General features: G+C 38.9%; 2 protein-coding genes across 2 annotated transcripts; one reads left to right on the forward strand and one right to left on the reverse strand.

Annotated features, from left to right (window-relative positions):
- Nucleotides 1-2,685: 2,685 nt before the first annotated feature.
- On the reverse strand, nt 2,686-3,777 carry LOC132933169 (activity-regulated cytoskeleton-associated protein-like). Its single transcript, XM_060999486.1, has one exon. It carries the CDS (start codon nt 3,775-3,777, stop codon nt 2,686-2,688), a length of 1,092 nt encoding a protein of 363 aa, XP_060855469.1.
- A 648-nt stretch (nt 3,778-4,425) lies between these two features.
- LOC132933170 (uncharacterized) lies at nt 4,426-10,353 on the forward strand. Its single transcript, XM_060999487.1, has 12 exons — nt 4,426-4,648; nt 4,718-4,819; nt 4,925-5,029; nt 5,390-5,467; nt 7,320-7,851; nt 7,943-8,376; nt 8,464-8,598; nt 8,681-8,892; nt 9,064-9,238; nt 9,300-9,653; nt 9,720-10,063; nt 10,168-10,353. Exons 1-12 carry the CDS (start codon nt 4,548-4,550, stop codon nt 10,320-10,322), a joined length of 2,727 nt encoding a protein of 908 aa, XP_060855470.1. The 5' UTR covers nt 4,426-4,547; the 3' UTR covers nt 10,323-10,353.
- The last annotated feature ends 2,284 nt before the right edge of the window (nt 10,354-12,637 follow it).

A 12,637-nucleotide genomic window follows, 5' to 3' on the forward strand; every position in this document is an offset into this window, starting at 1 on the left:
GCGTGTTCAGTGGTTTGGTACACGCGCATATGTGACACGACTTGACGTACAGTCGGATGTCGTTTTTTTGTCCTTTCCAAAAAAACCGTTGTTTTACCGCTCTGTACGTTTTCCAGCCCGGGTGGTTTGCGAGTACGTGATCGTGGTATGTCCAGATCACGTTCTGCGTCTTGTCCTTTGGGATGACTACGGGTGTGTGTTCGCCCAAATTTATCCGCAGAAGACCGTCGGTAAAAATGTATTTATTTTTTTTATCCGTGGTACTTCCGGTATTGGGCGCTGGGTCGTCCGTTGTCATGTTGCGCGCTGTGTCTCGTGTATTGGGGTCATTGGCCTGCCATGTCACGAGCATAGCGTGTGTGATTTTGGGACCACTAGTGGTGTTAGCCGGGTCCGTCGTGGCGAACAGATTGTCGGCCGGTGAGCTAGTAGCAGTGGTGAGTGGTGAGGTGGGTACTCCTACTAGTCGTTCCTCGAGGTGTACCTCGTCTACCGGTGGCCCGGTGGTTGGGTTGCGGGATAGCATGTCCGGCGCCTCGTTCTGTACGCCGGGCACATGTGTGGTTTTGTAGTCCAGGTTAGCCAGCTGTAGTGCCCACCTGGTTAACTTGGAATTTGTGTTTTTGGCTCGGTGGAGCCATGTGAGTGCCGAGTTGTCGGTGAATAGGTCAAAGCGGCGGGCCTCTAGGTATGGTCTAAACTTGTCGGTTGCCCAGATTATCGCGAGGCACTCGCGTTCTACCGCGGCGTACCTTGTTTGCGTATCACTAAACTTTTTGCTTGCGTAGGCGATTATCCGACTTTCGTCCGGGCTGTCACCCCGTTGGAAAAGGACGGCACCTGCTCCTATTTCGCTAGCATCGGTTTGTAGGCAAAACGGTTTTCCGTAATCTGGTGTCGACAGTTTTGGCGAATCGTACAGGGCGCGTTTTATTTTGGTAAATGCAGCCTGTTCGGTTTCGGTCCACGACCATTTGGTCCCCTGTTTGAGTCTATTCGTTAGGGGTGCTATGGTGTCCGCGTAGTTGTCGACAAACTGGCTGTACCAGTTGCAAACGCCCAGGAACTTCCGTAGGTCCCTCAGTTTGGTTGGTGGGGGGTAGTTTATGATGCCCTCTAGTTTCTCCGGTTGTTTGTCTATTCCTTCGGAGGTGACTAGGTGTCCGAGAAATGAAATTTCGGTGGCTCCGAATTTGCACTTTTCGGGGTTGCATGTGAGCCCGTGTCTCTGTAGACGTTCTAGAACTTTGTCCAAGTGGCACTGGTGTTCGTCCACAGTGTTTGAAAACACCACTATATCGTCTAGGTATCCGCGGACGAACTCGTCCAGGTACCCCCTCAGGACTTCGTCCATTAATCGCACGAAGGTCATGGGGCTGTTTTTGAGGCCGAAGGGGAGGACTCGGAATTGGTATAGGCCCCGACGCGTCCGGAATGCCGTGTATTTTCGCGCGTTTTGGTTAAGTGGGACCTGCCAGTAACCCGACTTAAGGTCCAGGACGCTGAATACTTTTGCGCCTCTCATCTGACGTATCAGCGTATTGAGGTCGGGCATTGGGTAAGCGTCGGACTCAGTGATATCATTGAGCCGCCTATAATCAATGAATAGTCGGGGTGAGCCGTCTTTCTTTTTTGCTAGGACGATGGGTGCGGCCCACGGGGATGTGCTCTGTTCTACCAGTCCCTGCTCTTCCATGTCCCGTATCATGGTGTCGATTGTGGCCTGTTTTACCGGTGGGTAGGGATATGGTTTGAGTGCTATGGGTGTTTGGTTTTTGAGGAGGATGTCGTGTTCAATTAACCTGGTGCGTCCTACCCTACCGTTGAATACGTCCGGATAGTTGCGTACTACTTCGGCGAGTTTCGCGCGTGTGTGGTGGTCACCGTTTATTGTTAATTTGTCGACATCTAGTGCTGGGGTTGGGGTGGGTGTCCGCCCTTTCCAGCACGCTGTTGTTCTCCTATCCGAACCTAAATGGATAGTGCTCGTTGTGTAGTCCCAGGTGACTTCGTTTTGTACGAGAAAGTCGTGACCTAGGAGCATGTCGCAGTACAAATTGTCCAGAATGGCTGCGTTGAAGGTGACCGTGAGGTCTCCGATTCTGGCTACGAATGTGGAGGTACCACTTGTCGTGGTGGTATGTCCGTCCGCCATTCGTACCTGAGTTGGTTGTCCGTGTGGGGTTGTGCCATATTTATGTGCTATGTTCGGGCTTACATACGATTTTTGTGCTTGTGAGTCGAGTAGAGCTGTTACGGGGCCTGACCTAAATTCGAGTTCGACCGCGGGGGTCGGAATTTTGTCGGGGCATACACGTTTAGCGTTATTCGACGGTGGTTGTGATGTATAGCTGGGTAACTGGTTCTTAACCGCGTTATCGGTACTATGGGGAGCGGTTTGTACCGCCATTACCAGAGCATCCGTTTCGGTTACCTCTGTGCTATGGGTGTGTACCGTATGAGTACGTGTTAATTCCGTAGTAGGGGTCGTTGTGTGTGGTGATGATGACCTGCTACTTAACGGAATTTTAATGTTTTTGATGGGTGATATATCTGATGACGCCGAGTTTATCGATGCGCGTTTGATAGTTATATCCCCGTCTGTATTGCCGAGCGTTGTGTGTGGTGGCGTGGTTGTGTGTGTGTGTGTGTTTGAGGCGGCGGCGTGGACAATTGTCCGTCGACTCATTTCCCGTTTCCCGAACGCGGCGTGTTCCCGGGGCAGTCACTGTTCCAGTGAGGACCTCCACAGTACCTGCACGGGTTGGGCGGTTGCGGTTTACCAGCAGTACCGTCCCGTGTACGCGTTTGTGGCTTCGGTTGGGGCGGGCGGGTTTGGGAATATGTTTTGTACGCCGGTTTCTGCTGTTGTTGTGTGGGCGTTTCGTCTGGTGTGTATTCCAGGATTCCAGCGACCCGGCGGAGGTCTCCGAAAGACGCTGGTCTCTGCAATCGGATATGTGTGCGGTATTCGTTGCGCGTTAGACCGGCTATCGTACCGACTAGCTGTGTTTCAGATAGCCCGGTATTGACGCGGCGCGCGAGTTGGTTTTTTTGTGTCACGAACTCCGTAAGCGATTGCGTTTGTGTTTGTCGGACGGATACTATCTCGGCCCGCAGTCGTGATTGTATTTCCACGTTGTCGAATTTTTCTAAAAATTCGGCGCGGAACTCATCCCAGGTGAGGTCCAGTAGTCTGATGGTGTTCCACCATGTACTGGCTGCACCCTTCAGCTGCTGCGTGACAATATTAGTCCAGGCCGACCTATCTATACGCGTTTGGTACAATATCGATTCCGCCTTGTGTATGAATCGTACCGGGTCCTCAGGCGTTGTTCCGAGGAACTCCGGCAGCGAATGTTTCGCTGCACATACGTCGTCGTATGGTATCAGCGTCGATTGTTGTGACGCATAGGTGTGTGTGGAGGAGGGGGCATGGTATAAATTTGGCGTGTCATCGAACCGTACCGAACGTTCGGCGTGTTGGTTACCCGCGGACGGCGGTTCGCGTGCCGCGGAGTACCTCGTACCGTATTCCGTGTTGTTCGATGACACATTGTGTTGGGGGCGGGTCGGTGCTGTCCCTTCCGGTTGGTGTTCCGGTGCTTGGCGTGCCATACCCATTTCTAGGCGTCGCATTGTTTCTGCAATGCGGCGTTGGTCGTCGCCAAAGCGGGCCATGCAGTCCTCGAGCATGGTCAGTCGCGATTCCAGACTGTGCCCATGCGCCGAGTTTTCCGCCGCTTGCCGTACCTCCTTAAGGGGTATCAATAGCATGAAAAAATGCTAGGAAAAATAATTTTCGTATTTCCAATAATATGGCTTATTGAGCGATTTCAGTGTAAAAATACCTATAATCAATATTGTAGAACAGAAGTTTATCTGTGCTTGTATAGAAACCAATTTTTAGATATTTTAATCAATAAGCCCAAAAAATTAAAATGCAAATGGTAAAATATTGCAATATTTAGAATTAAATATTGGTCATTGAAAATAAAATGTCGAAAATCGACTCCTATACAGGCCTAAATTAACTTCTTCACTACAATTTAAATAATAGGTGTATACCCACTAATTTCACTCAGTAAGCTATATTATTGGAAATACGAAACTAAGTTTCAGTAAAAAGTAAAAACACATTTGTAATAATTTGTATGTAAGGTGCTGCTCTCGGGCGTGCAGCGGCAGGCAATAATCCTCCTCCACTCCGTAACACCGCAGCACCCATGGTGTTATCGTGAATCGTGATCAGCCGTCGATTGCTTTGGTGTGGCGGGTGTTGGTGGAAGGGGCAGTTTATTTATATAATTTCATAGCGACTAATGACTATATGTATAATATTATTTTCGTATTTTATGTCTGCGGTCTGCCGGTTCATAAATATCCGATATCGAATAATTACGTATTTACGTGTCATCTGTGGACTGTGAGTCGCTGTCCATACTGTACGTTACTTGTTTGATATTTTTTTGTTCAATACGTTACGTGTTTATAAGTACTTTTTTTTTCGCTCTGCTTATTTAAATAAGTAACTTTTGAGCACGAACATGAAGCCAACAAAAACTAGAGGAATGACATCCAAAAAAAAGGCATTGAAAAATGTCATGAAAAGCCGTTTGAAAAAGACAAAACCCAAACTGGAATATAGGTGAGATTATTGTGGTTATAATGAATATTATGTGGTATGATGTAAATAAAATGTGTATTTTTTGAATAGATTCCCCAAACCTGGCGATAGTGTTGTAAGCCCCTCAAATTTGGTTGCAGATTTTACTTTGACTGATTCATCAGATTCATCAAATAATGTTATAAGAGTTAGGTAAAATAAATAATTCATACTTATACTACATATCATAAATATATATAGGTATTCATAACTTATAATTAATACTACCACTTTATTTATTTTAATACAATAATATAGTACTCCTACACCGGCTAGACTCATTGAAAATGTTTTGAGTCCCCCAACTTTGGTTACCGACGGTTTCAGTCCTGAAGCTTCGTCGTCTATTCTTATAATAGATAGGTAATGTGAAAAACTAATTTAAATTTCTTTAAGCTTTCTTATATAAGTAAACAGTAAACATTTTTACGTATATTTTACATTTATATAACGTTTATTTTTGGTACCTACAAAATTCGTGTAAGATATGAATTTTTTTGTGTAAGATATGAATTTTTTTCGTATATAATATACCTACCATACATACGTAAATTAACAAATTTTAACGTTTATTAAACCGTTATTATATAAAAATTAGCTACGTATAATATGTATTCAGTATTCACCAAAGTTACTCATTATATAAACGTATATTATATGTGATATATGTTTACTGGGTATTATATGAATAAGAGAAATAAACATTTAATTTTTAATTTGTAGTTTGAATGATAACGTTGAAAATGAGAGTGATACATTTATGTCATCTACAGTAGTTAATGAAGTTGAACCTGAAAATGGGTAGGCTGATTTTTATGTAACTACTATAATTTATATTTTTGGACATTTTCAAATGTCTGTTTACTTATTATTTACCAGTCTTGTAAAGAATCTTTTATTTCGTATTCGAATCATATACGTAGAATGAAGGGGCTAAAGGGGCTCGGATTTATTTTTAACCTCCCTGTAACAAAATGTTATAGATTCTGAACGGAATGATGAATGTATTGATTTTAAAATGATAATTGATTTTATTTGGTGTGTTTGTCATTACGTTTTAGGGGGCAGAAAAAGTGCTCCGATTTTCTCGATCAGCAACATTTCTGTGTTTTTTTATTTATTTATTTTTTTTTTGTGTCTGTCATCACGTTTTGAGGCAGTAAAAGTGCTCCAATTTTCTCAATCAGCAACTTTTCTGATAGGAAAGTGAATCTAGTTGGTACTTTGAGGGGTCAAAAGTAAAAAAATTTCAATACTTTTTAAACGCAGCGGGTTTACCTAATGAATCTGATTTGATTAATTTACAATTTATTTTATTAGTACATTTTTAATATTTGAATTCATAAAAAGTAATTTAAAATATATAAAAAGAAGTCAATAATAACACTACTAGGAATTTATATAAAATATTAATATTAATATAGTCATATATTAAATTTATTATACCATGAACATTGAAAACCACACTATCCAGTTAATAATACAAATAGGCGTCACATTAATTATAAGTTCATAAAAAAGTGGAAGTGAGGAATTCTTTAAGGTGTTTCTACGGTGACATACAAAAATTATCAAAATTTACCAAATTTACAGAGTTTACGTACATTTAAGAAAATTTTTCTCGGTAAATAACCAAAAAAAAAATTGACGTAAATTTTACATCTCTACAAAAAACCAAGGAAAACCTGGATAATTTTACGCAACGCTTTTTTTTCGCGATTTTTCTAATTGATATAACACATAAAATAATAACCGCAGAGACATGAAATTTTCACTAAACTTTTATACAAGCAATATCAATACATCATCAAATTTTCAAAATATTTTGACTTTTTTTGAGCTATTTATAAGCAAAAGAAATGTTCGGTTTTTCCAAATTTTTTTTTTTTAAATATCGATAAGAAAAATTTCGTTGGGTCAAATTTCTTGAAAATAATACAAGATTCCTCACAAGTTTATAAACTAGCAGATCAAAAATAATAAAAATACATAGGCACAATTTTTTTTTATAAGCATTTAAACATTAAATTTTGGCCAAAATTCATAATTGAACGTTTGCAAATGGTTTTGTTGTTAAAAAGTCATAAAATGTTCAGTTTTAATATTTAAGGATTGAAAAATGAATGCAAGGTTTTTTGTAAACAGTTTATAATTTAACCAAAAAATCAGAAGAAAGTATTCAAATTATAATTTTTTATAGACCTTTTTAGTAAAAATTTGGACGTCAAAATATCGAACATTTGCAATTGTTTTGTAGTTAAATATGTATAAAATGTTTAGTTTTTATAACTAAGGATTGAAAATTGAAAACAAGGTTTTTCGTAAGTTGTTCTAAAAGTTGGTCTTAAGTTGTAATTTTTACAAAATCTCCGTTCATTATCTTTTTCTTTGTAAACAATGATTTATCATTTAATTCAAATGTAATACATCCATCACAGTGATCTAATCAATGAAAAGGTTCACTCAAACCTACTATACAGCAGAGCTTTATTTTTAATTAATTAATTATTTTTTTATTTAAAAGTATTAAGAAAAGTATAAAATACTTTTATTCGAATACTTATACCAGAATACTTTACAAGAATGTTATTTGCTTTGGTAATTACCTCAAAATAAGTTCATTCAATTGATGGATATTATTTATATTCTTTAGCAACTCTTTTGAGATACAAGGAAGAAGGTTCATAGATATCGGCCATCTTTTTAAATCAATTCAAAGTATTCGACATGAAGCTTTTGATTGTACAATTGCTAGTTTAGATTTAGTAAAAGAAATTCGCAAAGGATATTTTAGTAAATTTATTTTCAAATGCAAAATGTGTTGTAAGATGGAAGTAATTAGTTCAGAACCAGAAGAAAAATCATCAGCATTAAAAATAAATACGGCAATTGTTTCGAGTGTTATCAATACTGGTCAAGGCTATGCACAACTCGAACAATTTTCAGCCATTTTAAATATGCCTTGTATGTCAAATAATACTTATCAAAAAGAACACGAACTAATAAGTGGGTATATAGAAACAACTATGTGGCAATCTCTTGAAATAGCGGGTAAAGAAGAGGCTAATATGGCAATCGAAAGAGGTGATATAAATAAGGATGGAGTACCGTTAATTACAGTGGTTGCTGATGGAGCATGGTCGAAACGTTCTTACAAATCAAATTATAATGCTTTATCTGGCGTTGTGAGTTTTTTATCATTTAATTTTTAAATAATAACATAATTTCAATATGTTAACTTTTGTATTATAAATATATATATTTATACATTCGTAGGCATGTATTATCGGTTACCAGACTGGAAAAGTGTTATATTTAGGAGTTCGCAATAAAATATGTTCCGTTTGTAACAAAGCTGAGTTCTTGTCAAAAGAACCTAATCCACATAAATGTTACAAAAATTGGTCAGGAACTTCGACTTCAATGGAAGCTGATATTATTGTTGATGGTTTTTCCCATAGCATGGATATGCATGGGTTAATTTATGACAAATTAATTGGTGACGGTGACAGCAGTATTATGAAAAAATTATCAATTGCCAAACCATATGGGATTGAACACCGTATAAAAAAAATTGAATGTTCTAATCACATACTTCGTAACTACTGTAATCGACTACGAGATATATCTATTCGACGAAAAAATAATTCAGGCTCTATAATTCCTGGGTATCATCGAATTAAATTAAAAGACAATATATTACGATTAAGGTAGGTACATGCAGTTTATACCTCTATAACACTTATATTGTGTCAAAGATAATTTAAAATATCATTAAGTACAAACTTTACACTTAGATATGCCATAACAGAAGCGTCGAAATACTGGAAGTCAAATAAATTACTTTCTCAGAGTGAAAAAGTTCAGTTTCTGAAAGCTGATATTTTGAATAGTCCTCGACATGTTTTTGGTGATCATGAAAAGTGCGCTAGGTAAAATTAATTACCTACTATAAACAAAATAAATAAACAGTAAATACATTACTAATGGACTCGTTTTTCTTTTAATTGTTAGCTATTTTTGTAAAGGCTACAAACCAAATGAGACAAATTTAGTTCCTGAATTTAGGCTGAGTGGTCTTTGGGATGAATTGTCGGGCGCAATTAATTTAGTTGCCCACCATAGTGACAGTTTGCTGTACAGTGTAAATAATAATTGCGCTGAAGCTTACAATAGTGTAATAGCAAAATACGTTGGAGGCAAAAGAGTTAATTATTCTCTACGAGGTAACTGTATATATTAAATATCTTATAAATAATTATATTTATAAGATATGTTAATATGTATATTGTATATTTCATCAGTAAATTGTGTTGACATAATAAAATATTTGCAAGAGATTGTATCTTATCAGTTTTTTTTATCGATTTATACACGAATAAATTTATAATTTGTAGGATCTTATAAGACACGATGTAATACAGCACTGATTTCTTATAACTATGGTCCTGATTACTTACACAGGCTACACAAAAATGCTACCAAATTCAGTCCTGGTAGATTTACTAAAAAATATATAGAAATTAAAAAAAAAAAAAGAATCTGTGAAACAAGAAGACAACTTGAGTTTAGGTAAAACGTAATATATTATAATTAATTTAATTTTAGCCTATTAAAAACATTGTATTTTAAGAAATAAATTCAACAATAATAAAAAAAAGAAGACGGTGACTGCAGGTCCTGATAAGGATTATGGAGATGTTGATGATATTGGTTGCAGCGTTCTAAATTTGACAGATGAAGAGGTTGAAGGGAAAAAAAAAAATTTGTTAAGCAGCCTTCAGTTAGATTTGACAGAAATAAAATCTCTAGAAAGACGAACCATTGGTCAATCCTTAAATGAGATTTGGAAACAAGAGCGAAAATTTAGGTTGACTGCTTCAAATTTTGGCCGGATATGTGCTCTAAGACCTAAGACATCCAGGACCAACACATTAAAATATATATTGTACAGTGACGATTTAGTGGGTACAACGGCCGCGATGAAGTTAATATGAATATAGTAATAATTTATAAACATTTAATAATTAAAATAAATTTACTCATTTAATAGGTATGGTATCCAATATGAGAGTGTAGCAAAAGACGCTTTTGAAGCTATTACAAAAATAAAAATTACGCCTTGTGGAATGTTTGTCGATCAATGTTTTAATTTTTTAGCTGGAAGTCCAGATGGTATCATCGGAGATGATGGTATCATTGAAATAAAATGCCCTCCTAGCATAAAAAATACTACCCCTCAAGAAGCTGCTAAAATGAAAACCATAAAATATTTAATTATCAATAAAAAAGGAGAAGTAGAATTAAAACGTACTTTTCAGTACTATTACCAAGTACAAGGGCAGTTACACATTACTCAAAGACAGTATTGTTATTTTATAGTGTGGACTCCCAACGGTACCTATTTTCATTAATATTCTATGTATATAAATATATTTACAATTTTAAATTTACTATATACATTTTATATAGTTATTAAAATGTTTAAATAATATTTGCAGGATTATTTTTCGAAAAAATTATTCGTGATGACAATTTTTGGAAAGAAAAGATGGAGAATCAACTTTTTTCATTTTATATGGATTATATGCTTCCCGAAATTGTCAATCCAAAAATTGATTTAATATCAAATTGTTACCGCAGAATATGCAACTAGTTATTATTAAAAATAAATGTGCCATTATAAATTGTTTGTAGGAACAATAAATTATAATTGAAATGTTTGAGTTTTGTTATATAATTTAAAATATATTCATTTCTATTGACTATTTTATTTGTAATTTAAAAAGTAATTAGGCTATTAATATAAATCAAGCTCTGTACTAGATACATTGTTGTACTTTAAATATTGGTACACATATCAAAGTTAAGAGGAGCTTTAGTTAATTAGTAGGTTGTGAGCGCAAAGCTAGGAGCGAGTGCGCTGCGTGCATAAAATTATATGGGCGGGGATACATTGACACGAAACGCACAGTATGACTATCCGTGGAATAATAATGCGTGGTTACGGCCTGCCACGACGGCGGTGATACAGCGAACAACGCCATCTCTGGAGCGTTGTATACGTTTTAATTTTGGTGTGCAGGCGCCTTAATTATGGACCGACTCGCTTGAATCATGTCCATAGCCTGTTGGTGTGTGGGTGTGTGTGGTTTATTGGTGGTGGTGTTCGGTGGCTGGGCGGGTGATGATTCGACCGGTTGGTTTTCCCTTTGTCCGGCGTCAAGTATTTGACCTGTTGTCAGGTTGTTTCCGGTATGTCCGGCGGGTTCCATAGGCGGAAACCGGACTTCATTGGCCTGTAGGTTCAGGTCCGTGAAGTGTTGTATCAACCGGATTTCAAGATCATCCTTCGCGCCCGTATCCGACAACTCGCGCTGCCTGCATTCGTAGCGCAACTCCGCGGCGGTCAACTCATTAATATATTTTCCCGACATGACGTCCGGTTGTTTTTCCGGTGTTGTTTACGGAAAAATATAAAATGTGGCTGTTGTCGGTGGAACGGTCGTCGCGTTCCTTCGATCAGCTGTGTTGACCGTTTATCGGTGTTTATTTGCGTACGGGATTTAGGTCAGTGGGTTGTTATTGTTTTGTTATTGCGCTTGCCGATCACAGTAACCGGTTTTCGCAGAGTGTTGTCACGGCTGCGCGTGTGTGCGTTCTCAGGCCCACTACTGCGATTAGGGAAGACGGCGGCTGTCGCTTTGGGCGGCGGCGACGGCAGTCCGATTATGTGGTATTTCTGTCCCAGGTAATCGCGTGTTGACGTTATCGGTGGTGGTGCTGGGCGGTGGTGGTGTGACCCTCTCGCGCTCTTGCGTTCCTACCTACCTACGTCGTGTGTGTGTGGACTTTGGAGCGTCGCGCGCGGTGTAGTCGGTGCGTCCGTAAATCGGGCGGCGCGGCTGGTCGTTACGTCCTTATGTAATATATTACGTAACGCCGGTTTTTCCGTTTTCGCCAGCTAACCACGTTTTTGTCGGATCGCGTCGGGGACTTTTTTCCAAGTCGCGCAACGGGAAGGGTATATGATGGTGGTAGTAAGGGGTAAGTTAATAAGTTTTCACTTACCGGTGATTCCTGTACGGGGAGCCAGTTGTTGCGGGCCTAGTGAAGGCCGCGTGGGTGCGGTGATGTTGAGGTAGAAGGTTCACACGACAAAACGAAAAAAGAAAAACACAAATTTTGCGATGTGAGGGTGAAATTTATTTCACGGATGAACAAAAAAGAAATGCGTTTGTGGCCCTGTCGGTCACTGAACAAAAACAAATCAAACGGAAAACAAAAGAAGAGAAAAAAAAAAAAGACGATTGGCCGGGGACGTGTGTGTCAGTCTCGTGCGGGTCGTCGGTGAAAACTGGTGACATTACAATCCGGTTCACTCAACGGCCGGCCGACGGTTCACAGCGCGGTGTCGCGCGCCGGCGTCGCGCGCCGGCGTCGTCCATCGTCGATTGGCGGTTTGTTTGAGAAGCGTTGCGCGGCTTTCCGCGTAAAAGGCTATTTGAATTCAAACAGCTATTACGCGGGACCGCGTCAACTGGTGAGAGAGATGTATACCAGTTCATTAAGGCATGCGACTTAGCATGTTCCGCCGTAGAAAAAGAAGATCTGCCCATATTAACAAAATACATTAACACTAAATTGTTTGACCAGGCTTTAACTGCGTGTCGATATAGGGACACTAGTGACTGGGAAGGAATAAAATTAATTTTATTAGATGCATTTGAACCACAACAGTCGACATCATCATTGCAAGTAGCATTAAATTCCGTCCGAATGAGGAATAACGAAGATGTAGGTGCATATGCACGACGCGTAGAACAACTATTTTACAATTTATGCATAGCTAGTACAAAAAATAGAGTACAGAGCAGGCAACTACTATTCGTGACCAGTTAAAAGAACAGACATTAGTAGTATTTATTAAGGGATTGACACCTAATTTAAAGAACATAGTAAAACCTCAAA

The sequence above is a fragment of the Metopolophium dirhodum genome, chromosome 1 (assembly GCF_019925205.1).
Source record: "Metopolophium dirhodum isolate CAU chromosome 1, ASM1992520v1, whole genome shotgun sequence".
Taxonomy (NCBI): domain Eukaryota; kingdom Metazoa; phylum Arthropoda; class Insecta; order Hemiptera; family Aphididae; genus Metopolophium; species Metopolophium dirhodum.